We start from the raw sequence: 16764 nt of genomic DNA on the forward strand, positions 1-16764 counted from the left end.
GCTGCAGGTGGCTATCTGCTCCAGCGTTACCCTCCATGGGCTGAGGGGCACAGCCTGCCTCACCATGGCCTTCACCACAGGCTGCAAGGGCATCTCTTCACCGGTGCCTGGAGCATCTCCTGTCCCTCCTTCTTCACTGACCTTGATGTCTGCAGAACTGTTGCTCTCACATAGTCTCAACTCCTCTCGCCGGCTGTTGTTGCACAGAACTCCTTTCCCTTCTTAAATACATTATCCCAGAGGTGCTACCACTGTCACTGATGGGCTTGGCCTTGGTCAGTGGTGGGTCTGTCTTGGAGCTGGCTGCCATTGGCTCTATTGGATGTGCGGGAAGCTTCTCACAGAAGCCACCTCTATAGCCCTCCACTTACCAAAACCTTGCCTGCAAACCCAATACAGCTAGATAGAAAGTCACCATTTTCACTAACAGAGGATGTTTATGGCTTTGACAGAGCACTAGCCAGGAGGATCCAATCCTGCATGCCTAAGAGGCATAAGCACACACCTGAATCTTAATCTGTTGCAACATATTTTTAAAGAAAATAAAATTCAAGACAGACTAATTCACCCTTCTGTGCTAAGGACACTTATGCAATAAAATCACAAGTATCTGGAGCTTCACTTCCATTGCTTCTATAAAACAGCCTTATGCAATCTTTGTGACAATTTATTTCTCCACATTTATTTCCAAGAGAGAGTGCATTATGCACTAAGAGGAAGAAGGCTAAGAGGGTTTTTCCAAGGTTCTTCCTGTTTATTTTCCAGTCTTGGCAAGGCTACAGCATTAACTGCCATTTTTATCTTCCAACCTGCTGAGACAAACTTTTAATCTTTTAATGTGGAAAAAACAAGAGAACTAATTACTTCCCGATTAAGGGCATTTGAATGGATTTTTTTGTATTACAAGCTTAATTACACAAAATAACTGAAGATTATGCTTTTACCATTTTAAAACATTCTGGGGAGATGCTGATTCAATCATTAAAATTTCAAATAAAACATCATAAAGCAGAATTGTAAGCAGTTTTCTGCAGCCATTGGTTAACATCCAGAGTTGCAGACTAAGTTTACCTCAAAAGATTAATGTAGATATAATCTGACAGTATTTCTTAAAGTAGATTGTTGCTCTTCGGAAATGGTACTGGAATCCTATAAGGTTGAGCTGATACAAGCGAATCTAATGCCTCTTGGTTGTCATTTTCAATATAGCTCATTACAAGTTTTTATAAATAACTTCATATACTGGCTCAATTTCCCATACGTTGTAAGAAGATGGATCTTCATGTTACAATTTGAGAAAAACAAACATTGCAAGAGACAACACAAGGAATCTTACAATGTTATATAGGGCATGCTAAGGGGTCTGGAAACTAAAAACGTACACCTAGACTGAATACTATTTACTGTGGTATCATACACAAGCTTTACACATTCTTTGAAAGAGTACAGTCTTTTGGACTGTAGCATTGCTTTTCTGCTTTTTATCTTTGGAGAAAAATAGAGCTGGACTTATTTTACTGTTTTTAAATCAGGATAAGAGGTTCTAAGGATTTTCTGTCTGATGACATCAGTGGAGTACGTGGAATTTACAGTATAGTTCAAGTATTTGTTACATAATACTCATTATAATACCATTCCTGGTTAGGAAAAGCCACTTCTGAGTGGAATAAAATCCAATTATTTTTATTAGGTCAGAATTTTTGCAGTAAGATCATCTAATATGCATTAATGCTCCTGAAAGCTTTCATATTTGCACATGGTAGTTTCTCAGTTTAGGATTTTTGACTTCCATAAGGTTTGTTTTTTCACTATTCGGGTCCATTTTATTACTATAATATTAGGAAATACAGTTTCCCAGCAAAGCAAATCACTTCATAATTTATTTGAAGAGTGTTGATAAACCTCTCATTGCAGACGGAACTGCATGCTGTTTCTGGTAACGGACATCACCCCCCAGAGCAGACTTTACATTTTAGAGAGGAATAGAATGGTGGATGATATATTTTAGTAAATTTGTCTAATGAATTCTATCAAAAATGAAAAAAAAATAATCTTTGATCAGATTTTTAAAAATATGTGCTTCTCAATGAAACATTTTGAGAGTGACTGCCGATCTCAGCACAAATTCTAACATTGCATTCAAAAATATTCTACATTAAATGAAAATCTGAATACTGAAAAGCATCCAATAAGACAGTTCCAGTAATGAACTGCTTAGGTCTCATGGTCCTCAAGTTCTCTGAGGGTCTCAGTCTAGCAAGTACATTCAGCTACAGGATCGCATCTACCTTAGAACACAACTGATTTTTAAAAATAAAACACAGGTTACTGAAGGAGAAAGCTTACCTTCTACATATCCTAGTTACTGAGCTCATTTGAAGCAAGAAACTTTGATTCAACGCCTATTCAATGCATAAGAGATTTGACTTAAATCTGTGACTTTCAGACTGCATGGGGCACAGGGACTCCCTCATGGAGTTTGAAAAATCTTCATTTGATTTTTATAATAGCAGAAACTCCTTTTCAGTGGAGGAAGCAGAAAGAGAAATAACTCTGTGGCCTATCGTTAAAGTGCTCATTTACAAAAAGACCATAGGTTCAATGACCAATTCAGAATTTTATGTTTGTCAGTTGCTGGGGAAAAAATGCAGAGAAAGTTACAGATTATTATGTAAACAAATAGTAGCCTGTTTTTAAAGTGATTCTCTGATTTTTAAAGAATGACTGTAAACTCAGCCCAGTTGATAAATAAGGAAAAAATCAGCTGTAAACTATGAAAGTTTAAATAAAGCAGTTAACTGTACTTGAGACCCAGAACTAGTAATTTGGGCTCAATGATTGTTAGGGTGTCTTCTAAGAGGTATTAGTGGACTGAGAAATTAGGGGCAAAAAAGGGGTGAAATCCTCTTTACTTTCCTCATATCCTTTAAAAGAAAGATATGAGCATACCTGGCAAAGTGGAAGAAGCACAGAATTATCATTTACCTGAAGAAAGTATGGTGCTCCACACAAACCTTCCATAACCTTTTAGCAGCCCGATGGTTTGGCAGTTTGAACCCAATAGTGCTCTCAAACTGTTCCAGCTGGAAAGAATCCACAAATTAACCCATTTCATTAAGCTGGCTATTAACTAGCAAGCAGTTTAGATAGTACTATTACTGTAACAAGCTGTAATTCTCCTCTCGTATGACTTCATAAGATTTTTAAAAAAAATATTAAAAAAATCAGAATTTCCAGCCTTTTAATAAAATCATACTTGTCAGGCTAGTGATGATGGGCAATAACCATAGTATCACTTCCTATCTATATTAATGGCTCTTTTGAGAAATCCAATAATACTGTAGTGTTCCTTGCTGATTTTCTGACTAGCTGCCCGAAGTATTTATTTTTAAACTGCATGAAGTAATTGTACTGCAAGTTGTGCTGCACACTTTCCTTGGATTTAATAATAGTCTGATATCCATACTGCAGTGTTAAGCTTACCTGATCTGTTTCACTATATAATAGTTTCTTAGCAAAAATATTACGTCTATGCACCATCAACACCTGCAAGAACAATACACGTGTGTTCCAAAACTTACAAAACCACAATGTTGGTATTGCGCTACTGGTATTTAGACTTCTCTTTTGTTTTATTTATCTACACAGTAAAAGCTACCTTAAACATTTTTCAGTGTAATCTAAAAAAGCATTACAATTTTGACATTTTGGTTTTTGTTAAATTTCCAGTTACAATGTGTTCAAAATGTACACACACACACCACACCCCTTCAGAAACTCCCACAAACTTATATTGGCATCAAGCAAGAAAGTTGAATCTATTATTTTCAGAGCAGCTAACAGAAAGAGTTATAATGTTCTACAGGGCAAATCAAGCCTTTGGCAACAGCCATAAACTAGATGCATGGCACATTTAGTGAACAATTACACTCAAAGAGGAAGAGAAGCTGGCTCTCTCCCAGAACTGCAAGTCTCTATAGACAGTTAAGAACATGGCCAGTATAACTAGCTTTCCCTGTGAAGAAAAAAAAAAAGATGGCATCTATTAACAAAAGAAAATAGATTTTCTTCTTGGTTTGCATGTACTGATCAAGAGGAGTGTTTAATGCAATCAGTAAAATCTGAAGAGGAAAACAAAATGCTCTTAAGTGCTACTTAAATCTAGGATAAGCCTGTGAGGACATATGGGAAAAAAACGATGGTGTTTTCATGTTACTGGATAGAAATGATTTCACAAAAGAAACAAAGACAGCAAGGTGCTACTCACTTCTGCCGGCCTGACTTTGATGTAGAAATTACTTCGCTTATAGGAAATCTTCAGAATTTTTGGCCAAGCAAAGCGGTTGATCCGGAGTCTATCTTTGTAAATGAGCAGTCCATTAGCACATACACCCAGCATGATATCCACACCTTCAGAATCCTATCATGTGTGAGATAATTTCATAAAAATCAGTTTAATAACATTCCAAACAAGTAATTATCGCTAGCGTACCTTGGGGGAATAATGCAGCTGAGACCTTTCTCATATTCAAACCTACAAGACCCTGATAATAAGATTCTTAAAGCAGAAATGGCCAAGTATATTGATTTTATAGGAAAGGCCTTGGACTATTTGTAATAGTTTTGGCACTCATATGCCATTGCATATGCCACAGTTCTGGGAAATTAGTCCCTATTGCCAGAATATTGAAGAAGTCAACAACTTACAAGTAAGGAAAGGTATGGTGGGTGTGCTACCATTAATTTCAATATTAAAAGAAGAAAATTTTAAAACAGGCCTTTCCAACTTAAAACAGTTGGTGAAAGTCTCAACAAGTTGGTGATCTTTTACAGTCTCCTACTATTCCAATAAAGATATAGGAAGTAATGGAAAGCTGGCTGGAAATGTCAACATAACATTTCAAGAGTGCTGGTGGGCTGGGTTTCTGAGCATTCTGTTCCACTGACAGCAATTGATGCAAGTTTTACAGGCTACAAAATTAATCACTTACTGACAAGGCTTTGATACACTGTACCACTATATAGTACAGTAGAATCACATGCCCTCCCTAACAATAAATAACTACATCAAATTCCCACACTGTCATTAAAAGTTGCTTCACTGGCATAAATAACAGGCTGCAAGCAGAGCTTGTCAAACAGCAGCAGTTCTAATGCTTGCAGTTACTTTAGTGCAGCAAAAGAAAGCTCCAATAACACTAAAAAACCCTAACTTCCTTAAAACACTACAGACTAAGTGAACTGCCATGCTGTATTGTATTGAAAAAGTAACAAATGATACATAGTTAATATATGTGAATAAAAATTTCAGTATATTTCTTTCATGTTCTAACAGAACACAGGCAAAAGTTTATGGAAAACTGCAAAAACAAGCGTACATTGTTTCCATATGAAACAGAACTAAACAATGTTTCTCCAGTACTTGAAAGACTTAGTTAACTTTTTAAAATATAGGACTGATATGCTTACAATGCATTGATTTTCCTATTGATTTGAGACTGGATTTGTGCAAGCTGTGGGAGGGGTTGGTTAGGTGATTTGTTGGGTTTTTTAACTAAAAGCAGCCCACTAGAAATGCAAATCTGATTTGATCTATCCAGAGGAGTTTAAAAAGCACCAAAACCCACCCTCCCCCAAGACCCCCACACCGTTCAATTTTTAACTCTCATGTTATTAACAATAACATGTTCTTTTAGGCTTTACTTTATGGCCCCACATTTTCTTGGCATCAAAAATCTGTCATTTAAAAAAACATTTAGCCATTTTTATGAATAAAGCATTATTTCCAAGCTGCATGTATGTCTATGCTTTAAATAAACTTAGATTTAAAGTAAATTCTAAGGATGTTAGAGCTGTAAACTGAGTAATTATCGTGACCAAGAGATAAAAGGCTTATACCTAAGAACTGAGGGCATGACTTTTACAATAAAACACATATATGCTGTGTTCTTCAATACTAAGCATGTCTATAATTTTGGTTATGCTTAAAACAAAAGGAAAACCAAACCAATCCCCAATACCTTGGCATGATGTAAATCCACTCCATACATGGAGAGTCTCTTAGCATTTTCTAGGAACTGGGAATCCGCCTGTGCTGGAGTCAAGCCCCTAAAACCATTGAATAAGCCTTGAGTTTATTGACAAAAGAACTGAGTATCAAAACTGAGTGGAATCCTGGAATTCAGACACAGAAAAAGCTCAGTTTGTAAGGTATCAACAATATTTTTGCCCTAAAGGGAAAGTGTTTTTTCAGAGCATATTATATGCTTTTAGTAGAGATTTCCACCTCCACTCTTTCAAAATATTCTAGCTGTATGTTGCTTAAACTAATTCATATGCTTAGATACAAATATTTTCTCCAAAAGTTCTCTTCTGAAATCTTAGTGAAACTACAATTTTCAAATTGAATTTTTTAAACACATGGAAGTAAGAGGTTCTAGTTGCATAGCAAAAGATTTCCGAAGTAATAGTAACTTCAGCTTAGCAGTTTGACACCTCATCTTAAAAGAATTGACATAAATGTGACAAAGCATGATGATTTTATTTAATCCTACTGTATTTAGACACACCTGTGTGTTTTGTGTAGCTCAGCTACTTTCTCTTCCATTTCTTGAGTTTGATTGGGTGCAAATTGGAATTCACTGATATAATCACTGCGGTGCTCCTCTGGGTCATGATCACCCAGCTCAGCCTGGAGGGTATATGAACCAAGGAGGGCGTGAGTCACAAAAGAACATGGTAGTCGACCAGAAGCAATATCCTGACGAAGCTGTAGGCACAAGAAATATCTGCAAGACAACGGAAAGGGGAAAAAGCCGAACAATCAAACAAAAATAACAACAGAGAAACTATTACCAATGGCAAGTTTATAAGAGGTATGGCAGAATTTATCGAGATGTATATAATCATATAATCACACTCTAAAATAAATCAATGTATTAATAATTTGTTAACATCTTACATTATTAGAGCATTATTGTCACACAGTAAATTCCACTTCCATTTTTAAGAGTTGATTTTGCTTCCATAAATAATGTAAAGAGCAGGAAAAATTCTGATTTCCAATATAAATGAATGAAAAACTGTATCTAGTTTGTGACAAAAGCTGACTCGGGAACTACTTCATTTCATATTGTAGCCTGCAGGTATCTAAGGTTTACAAATAAAAGCTCATGCACTTCCTTTGACATTTCCTTTTGGGTTTAAAATTCTAACTTTTACATTTCTTGCAGTTACTGAGCTAATTAAGTCATGTAATAAACAAAAGAAATTTAGTTTACTATTGAACTCATAATTGCCTTCCTTAGATTGTGTATGTAGAATTTAATATTTCAGGTACTGCATACAGCCTTCTACCAAATTTAATGTTAACAATCAGTAGACATCCTACCCTAGCACAGATTTTTAATGTAAATTTTAAAAAAAGTTTTACAAGTGAAGCTTAAATTTTAAGGAATTTAGCTTTAAGCTATAACCATAAAAATGCTTTATCAGTTGAACACACAATTGAAAAGCCAATCAACTCACTGAAAATTTTCAAAGAAAACACAGACAGCTTCTCTTAAATACACTACAGAATAAATGTCTTAGATTATTTGTAGTAATATATCGGCTACACACTTGTGTAGCTGTCTTATTTTGTGCAGAAGACCGACCTGATATGACATGAAGCAACATATATCCTGCCTCAGCAGAGTCAGCCAACTCCAAACCAAAAATAAGTGTTTAGGTTTTCCATAACTCCTGAAGAAATGAGTATTAATTCCCCATACTCTATCTACTATGTTAGTCTTGCAATGCTACCTTTTAGGTTCCTAATATCCAATGCATTCCATGTATTTTCTAAGAACTTTGGAAGAGAATTATGTTCAGGCTTTATTATGTTTTATGGTACGCACATGTATAAAACTACATTTTCACCAACTTAGCCTAGCTTATTGCTGAGTACCTTGGAGCCCTAGAGTTTTGCTCTTAATATCAATACCCTCACATCCTCATTTGCTATATAATAAATCAGTAGCCCTAAAATAAAGCACTGTCTCCTTTGAAATATAATCATTTGCATCTTACTTCCTACCCAAATCATATCCCCACTTATCATTACTTTCTTTCTCAGGTTTCTTCCTTAAGTTTTCACTTTGCGTTTTCGACCTTGTTCCAAAAAGCACTGGATGTAAGAACATCTACAGTGTCTACAGTAACAGCCAAACGTTACAGCATCCAGGAACTGAAGAAGAATTTTTACATGCTCTTCAAATTAAACTAACAGTAATTTTCAAGTTTAAAATAAGGAACTATGCATACCTCGTGATGTCTTCAGTCAACTGTGAAGGATCAGGTGGATAAAACTTCACATTAAAGGTGAATATCCAAGGTAAACCTAAATGTGGGAAATGTCCAGTTGTTAACCTCAAACAAGTTGAGGCAAGCAAAGGAAGAACCTTACTAAAAGTGAAATGTCATGCAGTCATATAAATCTTAGATCACTGAAAACAAGAAGGTTTTTTCCCCTTTTTTTTTTTTCATTACTAAAAAGCATACATTATTTTCATTATCAGGTAGTAACTTATATATACATACAGTGAAAGACCAGCATGTAAAATTATTTCTACAGAACGTTTTACAGTGAGTAACGTAAGTATCAGAAGACATCTAATTTGAAAACTACCAAATATATTTGAAAACTACCAAATATATTAACACTTTTAAGATAGTCTGTGTTCAAAGACATTTGCACTTGTGTTTATTTCCAACTCCTCCAAGTTTGAGAGACCGTATTGCTATGAATGTGAGATGTCAAAATGAGGTCTGCATTGCATACAACAGAAAGATAATATGCCAATTACTCATATTCATACAGAATGCATGTAAGACAAAAAAAATATTAGCCATTCCTCCTTTAAAATATTATTTTGAGAAACAATATCTTTAGCAACTCTAATATCAATGGTATTTTAAATTCCTATATGTTAGAATTGTTAAGACCACATGCATTTTTTTGAGCAAAAGCATGCTGGAAACCAGATTAATAATTTGACAGAGCATAAAGTGTTGCCTTTAGTCATAGTTCTAGTTTTAAATTTAATAACTTGACAAAATGTAGAACTTGCCTAATTCAAACAGATTTTATTAAGTACATTGCAAACATACATATGTAATAGAAAATCCCAAAATAGAAGTCTAGAAAAAGAATTTAATACTTGGTTTTGCATGCTGCTTGAAAGTAAATGCAGTTGAGCTTTATCATATCTTGCCAAACATAAACACTACAATGCAGATCTGTTAGAAATTATGAAGAAAGACAAAAATAAAAATATCAAAACAATTCAGTAGCCATTTATGTCTGTCTCTTGACCCTATTCTCCTAAGGCAAATAATATTTTGGTGAAAGACCTAGCAGAAAAAATATTCGGTAAAAAAAGGTAATCATTTTATAAAGCTTATTAATGAAGAATTTTGGAACGTAAACAATTTTAAATCTCTGTCATACACAGATAACTCATACTTTGAAAAACTTGTATTTTAACAACAAAAAAGACTGAAATGCTGTTTTCAGCATAATGCTAGAAAACTGACTTCTTTTTTAGGGTTATTTTCTTAAAAAAAATCCTGTTTTAAAATTTCACAGCTATTAAAGGCGAAGGGGTGCTTTGTGTAAAAATTTCTAATGTCTTTCAACATTTCAAAATTAATTCAGGTTTTCAGACATGACTATTCATTGGAGCACTTCAAGTTCTGCTTAAGTGTGAACCTCATTCTTCACCTGGCTGCTATGTCACTGTTTCCTTTTGAGAGTTCAGAGTTTTAGTGTACCTCTGTGTTCCCAGTTATCAATTATTTGCTAGAACAATAACTTTGCTTATAAAATAAGGCAGGACTCCTTAAATGAAAAGCCTAAAATACCTTTAAAAAATGTCTAACACTAATTAATATATATAGCATGACAAACAGAATTAAAGCTGGAATAGATAAGCCCACTTCTACCATTTATCTCCCAGGGAATTAGCATCATTTAATGAAAAGCTGCTGATAATGAGTAAGCCAAACTGATGATGAGAAGCAATTGGGTCAAAATATCTAGGCAAACTGTGTTCAGGGAGAGTGGTTATGTTACCAGGGTTGTGGAACAGGGAGAAATGGATGAAGTATGTGTCCTTCCACACAGGTAAACCAAAAATAAATCAGTCTTCAAGTTTTCCTGGAAGTATGCGATTTTTCCTGGTATGAAGCAATTTTTCCTCATCTAAAACTGCAGTTAAACTAGTCACAGATGAATTCCTTTCTCCTTCTTGTCAGCATTTCTACAGTTAGCTTTCAGAAAGCACTGTAGCCAGAAGACCAAGACAGCATGTGAAAAAAAAAAAAAAAAGAAAGGAAAAAACCCTATATTCTCTATAAAAACCTAAAAAGAGCAAAAATACTCCAAACGTATCAACTGTGAAAAATTTCACATGTCTCCTCATACTAATTCCATAGCTAATCTATTGAAAGAATGTTGCAGTTGACTTCACTAAGTATTTTCTGGACAGTTGGTGACCTTATATTTTGCCCAATTACTGAAAGTACATTTATCCCCTGAATGTCGACTAGCAGGTATATTACAGTGTGCACAGTCTATATACTTCTCACTGCAGCATACTGTTTATAGCTGCATAACAGAGGCATACAAACATAACTGTCTTCACACAATAATGCACACTATTACTGGTGCTTTAAACTGGTGGTCAAGACAAAAAAACCCCAGTAAATCTGATATTTAAAATTATATTTAACATTCTGTCCCTGATAAGGCTCTCTGTTTCGATGCTTAATAATATGGGCTACAGAAATGTCAAAATTTTTTCTAGCCAGCTTGTTACCTCAAAAATGCTTTTGTGGAAACTTTAAGCACATTCTTAGAAAAAAAGAATGCAATGTAGCCAACCAGCTAACAGCATACAATTAACATGATTCATCCCATTTAAACTAGGAAATCAGTGAGGGTTTTTTTTCCAGTAACTGCTTTTTCTGGCTTTCACTCACGAGATCTTTTGTGTCTTAGCTAGGATTTTTATGGCACTGTGTGACAAGGACAGTTACACTAGTCACAGGTAGATGTAAAAGAGCCCCATAAAATTAAGAAAATTACTTCTATAATTTTTCTTAAATTATTGTCAGGAAAATCAAAGAAATAAGGAAGATCTATATCCAGTCCACATTTTCAAAAATGCATAAAAAGCAGACTATAGACAGTCCTGGCTGGACTGACAAGATTCAGCTCACAAACTCAGGCATCTCCAAACTGTAAAATCATTCCTCATAATTAGTAGACATACAGAAGCAGTCCTGCAGGATAACTCTTCCCTTGTCACAGGTACTTAGCTCTCTTCACCAAGTACAAGCTCAACTTTAGTGTGATTAGTTTAGACCAAAATTAGCTACAGCCTTTACAGATATATGGTTATTTACATAAAGTGACCCCCATATTTTGATGCCTGAGCATAATTTTGTTAGCATTAATATCAGACAGCCAGAACTGTACATTCAAAATGCAAGCTTTTTCATAAATTAATTCTAACCTTCCTTAGCACTTTAAATACAAACTTTGGATTGCTCAAATATTTTAGAACGCTGTGCTGCAAAATTCTCACAGAACTATATTTGTGTATTTATCATATTTTTGTCTACTGTGTAATTGGAAAATATACCTATTTAACCATATAATTATTCTTCTGTATCATCCTCTTTCCTGAGCAGTTTAGGCTGTGTTGCAGAATATCCCACAGAACCAAGAATGTAAAAAACTCCATTTCAACTACATGACATTCCTAGAACTACTCTAATTGCTAGCTAAATATGCCTCAAAGACTAGGCTAGTATTGGATTTGGCTGTTTCTGAATTCCCCAATCTGAATGAGTGGATGCCCATTAACATAAGGATACTGAGAACAGTCTTCAGCATGAATAAGAATAAAGGTTTAAACTTACAGCCCAAGATTTATCACCTGCTACCTTACCTATTGTACAATTTCATCTGTTCTAATGCACTTCCATAGAATTACAGATGATTTCCCTCAAACCCCTCAATAGTTAATGTCTTCTGTCCTCAGTCCTTCAGATACTCATTCCTTTCTAAAAAGAAAACAACTTTTCTAGCACCATAACCATTAACTCCTTGGATGCCAGGGGACATAGTTTCTTTCAGCCCTAGACTGCTGAGATTTAATTATATGCATGACACCACTGACACCCTTCAGAGCCAATGGAAGGAAAAGGACATTTGGTTTGGTTTCCCTCTCAGGCACCTGTTTCAGAATGCACTCACTCACCTCCTGAAAGTGCCGGTTCCTTCAAAAAAGAAGTGCATTTACTTTAGGTGGACACAGTAAACCTAAATTAGATCAGATTAGTCATATCTTGGATATAGGGATGAGTTTCTAGAATCTCTCTGGCTAAATAAGAATTCTCTTGACAAAAGACAGTAACACAATTTACAGCTAATTTCAAGAACAAAACCAGTTAAATGTATCCTTTATCAGGTGAGAATGCACAAAAAACCCTATAGCAGTCTATTCTGCCCTCAGAATATCCAAATCCTCTCCATGTCTTATAAGACACACAACACAGGATATGCAATGTGGAAGTATTTTTTTGCAATAAAAATACTAATTGTGCTGCAGACTAGAAATAGATTTAATTGACATAACATTGCCTTGGATTTAAACTATTCTGCACAGCATACAAACTTAATTTCTGTTAGGAAGAGAATTAATTACATCCACACTAAAACCAGGTTATATCCCAAAAATAGTTTCAGAATTTGTGTGAAGAGAAAGATAACCAGGTTTATAGCTCAGTTTCATAACCTTTCATTACAAAAACAACAAAAGCAAGTAATTAGGTTTCCCAAAACAGAGGGTTTATACATTGACATCTCTGATATTCATCCATAACTGTGAACATTTAAATTGCAGGTAAAAGGCTGATCTTCAGTTGCACTAAACCCTATGACGAAACCAGGTTGACGTAGCTTACTCATTCAATTACTTTACACTGAGAATGAGAGTTAAGAAAATACCTGTAGACAAAACTGAGTAGAATATCATGTGTTCTAGACTAACTGCATGTACATCTCATGCAGATAAATCCTCAAATTACATTTTATACAAGAGTGAATGAATGTACCCTTTGTAAAGTCTGGGATTTGACTATTCCAAGGTCAGTTGCTACTGATCGTATCATCACAATTTTCAAACTAAAGTTCTCAATTTTGCAAATGCCTGAATCTACTAGATGTAGCAATTTTCAAGAATATAGTGACAGAAATGTTATTAACCCACCTGTCCCTGACTGAATTAATTAGAGGTTTTAACACATGCCAGTAGATGTCCAATTACAGAGTTTAAAAAAGTATTAATCTTCCTGAAGATCAGGCTGGCTGAAAGCAAACAAGGTTTTTGCCACCTTTGCAGCCCTGAGTACAGAATAATCTGTGGATCATGTTCGTTAGCCAAAGTAACATCCGTAATTGCTGGCATCCAACATAACTGCCCTGCCAAAAGCCAACCTGAACAAATAAGAGATCACACAGAAGGCCTGAGGACCCTGATTTAGCAACAGCCAGCCTGATGCAGAACACAGCTTGGGGGAAACTACAGGATTCTCACTTTATCTTCCCCACTCACAGGTGGTACATACATGCCCAATGTTTAGAGTATTGGTATTGCTCACATGTAAGGGAGAGACAGAGATTGTTATACATATTAACTTGCAACTGACATTCTGAACTCCACTTCCAAATTTGTCACTTTTGTGTGTTCAGACGAACGTATTTGTCCAGATATGCTTATCTAGCATGCTAGTGCTTCATTTTGTGCTGTACAAGAGAAAAAGAAATTATTTTCTTCATTTTGAATGTTCAAATGGACCAGTAGGTTTTACAGATACCTTAAATTTATTATAATTTACTATTTTTGTACACAAGATTTCCACTCTTGATTCAAAATATATTTAGAACAAAGAAAAGCCTCATTACTTGATACTTATGTAGCCAGGGGATAAAATCTGTCTTTGCAGTAAGACAGTAAAAATAAGTATCAATGTCCTCAATCTTTTGTCAAATATTAAAACCAAACAGCCCTTAGCCCACATATTTGGACAACTAATAGGTTTTTACTGAAGACCTGAAAAATAAGAAGTTACAATACCAGTAACTTTTCCTTTAATTAAAAGGATGGCCTCTAATTGCATAAGTATATTAGTATATTCGCCATTTTAATAGCTCTAGTTTGCTTATACAAGAGCATGTGAGACAAAAAAAAAAAGTTTCCAAGGAAGTTTCTGTGACTGTCATTTCTTTACTGAAAATATAAACCACACTTTCTTAGTAAGAGATCTCATCAATTGGGAAAGGTCTAAAGAAAACTAACTTAACACCACTATGATTTCTGGAAAATGTGAGTATTGCCTTAAAAAAGGGAAGTTAATAGTAAAGAAACGACCCATTTATCATTGTAAATAACACACTGCTGTTGTTAATTACAAGTTAGAATCAGTTTCTTAAATAACTTAAATTCCTGTTGTGCTGGAAGTGTAGACATGTAGATCTTATTTTCATCATCTCCTCCCCGCTTGTATTTCCTATCAGGTGCTACCAAAAGAAGGTTTCCATCAAAAACAAAACAACAACAAAAAAACCCTGCATTGGCCACATATGAGTAAAGCAATGACAAGAATTTCAGGAAAGGTGAGGGCTGTCTAGCACTTCTTAGTGGTTACTTATTTTGCGTCACGTAGACTCAGGACAAGTATCTTCTAAATTTACTCTCCATTCACTCCCCTATCTGCTACAAAAGCTACCTGGCTAGTGAAGAGTTTTGGCAAGTTTTATGCAAACAGAGTAAAATAAATTATTCTGTGTATTGAGATTTTTCTCATATAATATATAAAGATTTTTCACACAGATTCAGTCTGAAAACCACTGTAGTGAGACGTTCCAAGATTATGCTCTCTATTCCATTTCCATTCTGGAAACTATGGACACATCAAAAAAAGCCAATGCTTTGATCAATCCTGATCAGTATGGAAAAATACCAATGTTCTGTATTGATTCTCTTTTTATAGTTTCATGTTCTTCAGGTGAGTTTTTGAAGTTATAAAGCCCTGTAGCAACAACCATGACCAGATGCAAGATGACATTCTCCATCCCATAACCCAAATATCAGCACAAAGTTGAAAAACATCTACTGTTTCAGGATGCAAAAAGGTCAACTATTAGTCAGATAAATCAGAGGAAAATTTTGGGGCAGCAGCCAGTATAATAATTAACTTCTACAGCACACGGCTGAGTGATTCTTTCTCCCCTTCTTGGACAGTGGACAGAAATAGAAGCTTAGCTTTCCGTTCTAAGGCTGAATATGTCTTTATCAGATACAAGTTATTTTAATGTTGTAAGTATACAATTTAGTCAACATCCAGGCTACTGAGTTTATGAAGAATATTTCTGTGAGGAAATAAAAGGAGCATAATATCTGAATACAGTACTTACTTCGAATTTGTCTCTTAATTTCCTTCGAAGAATCTAGCCAGTTCTGAAAAAAACCCACAACCAGCATTTAAAATCACTTCAGACTGAAGACGGTGAAGTAATTTCATACAATGCAGTTAAAGTTTGTATTGTTCAGACATCTGTTCCATTTTAAAATAACCCAGAGAATTCTAAGATTGAACTTGTGACTTGCTAGCAGGTCTCCCCACCCATGCACATAGATGAAACTGTGTAATGCCACTCCCTTCATGGTTGTCTTATTACTTTAGACTATTAACGCCCTGTAATTTTAAAAAGTCTTCAAGTGAAGGTGGTCTAGCAATTTACGTTTGACAAATACAATTTTCTCTTGTATTCCTCTTATTGACATAAGCAGACTTCTCAGAAATGGCTATGTAGCCTCTACATGTCTGTGCTTAAACACCCACGTAGAGCTACTTAAGGCAACATTTCTCGTGAACTCCAGAGACTTATTATTCCCATCACTTCCCTTAAGGCATATATATTTTAGTTCTGATAACGTTCAAAGGTGCTTGGAAAAACTTAATCAATTTTCATGCTTTTTACCTGAGATTCCCCAAAGCAAAGTTCTCTATGAACATGTATTACGTTAATACTGATACGCTGGTAACATTCAAATCTAGATACTCAGCTCTATTTTAGGCAGTGCAAATAAAGTCACTTTTTCATATTCAGAAGCCTCAACATTAAATGTGCTCTATCCCCAATACCAAAAATATTTTGATATAATCTGTTCAACCTGTTAAATAGCTCATAGCATTTCAGTTACTATTGATATGTGCAATGAGACTTTTTTGTGACTGATCATCCAAAAATATAATTTCGGGAAGTGAGACTAAGAAATCAGTGATGTATATTCATCAGTAACTCAGACAATTCAGTTTACTAATGTCACCCATAGATGTTAGACTGAATGAGACACTAGCAACACAAGCCTTTTAACTGCAGTTACTGAGAATTTACTTTATACAGTGTTTGAACCTTTATTTCCCATGGCCAGACACACATACACAAGCATATTGATAGAAGAAACACATGCACACAACCAGCCTGCCAGCAGGACCTAACACATTTCAAAGACAAAGATGTTCAAAGTAGGGAAGAATTAGCAACTGACTTGTAAGGTCAAGGACAACCTTTGTATTTCCACAAATTACTGCACCTATTAGCAGCTTTAAACTCAGAGGGGACCTCAGCGCCAGCAGAAACATTACTTA

The 16764-nt window shown here is 35.1% G+C and overlaps 1 protein-coding gene across 22 annotated transcripts in view; it reads right to left on the minus strand.

Annotated features, from left to right (window-relative positions):
• EPB41L2 (erythrocyte membrane protein band 4.1 like 2) overlaps positions 1-16764 on the minus strand; it is a 123706-nt gene that overhangs the window by 31596 nt on the left and 75346 nt on the right. For 14 of the 22 annotated variants that reach the window (XM_055809803.1, XM_055809801.1, XM_055809799.1 and 11 more), the window contains 7 exons: positions 15527-15569; positions 8305-8380; positions 6570-6788; positions 6021-6108; positions 4268-4420; positions 3484-3546; positions 2986-3083 (listed from right to left, as the gene is read on the minus strand). In XM_055809803.1, coding sequence (XP_055665778.1) covers positions 2986-3083; positions 3484-3546; positions 4268-4420; positions 6021-6108; positions 6570-6788; positions 8305-8380; positions 15527-15569 — 740 coding nt within the window. The remainder of the gene's footprint in view (positions 1-2985; positions 3084-3483; positions 3547-4267; positions 4421-6020; positions 6109-6569; positions 6789-8304; positions 8381-15526; positions 15570-16764) is intronic. The other 8 variants (XM_055809809.1, XM_055809806.1, XM_055809804.1 and 5 more) reach the window with 1 other exon arrangement.

Source organism: Falco peregrinus, chromosome 7 (genome assembly GCF_023634155.1).
Source record: "Falco peregrinus isolate bFalPer1 chromosome 7, bFalPer1.pri, whole genome shotgun sequence".
Classification (NCBI taxonomy): domain Eukaryota; kingdom Metazoa; phylum Chordata; class Aves; order Falconiformes; family Falconidae; genus Falco; species Falco peregrinus.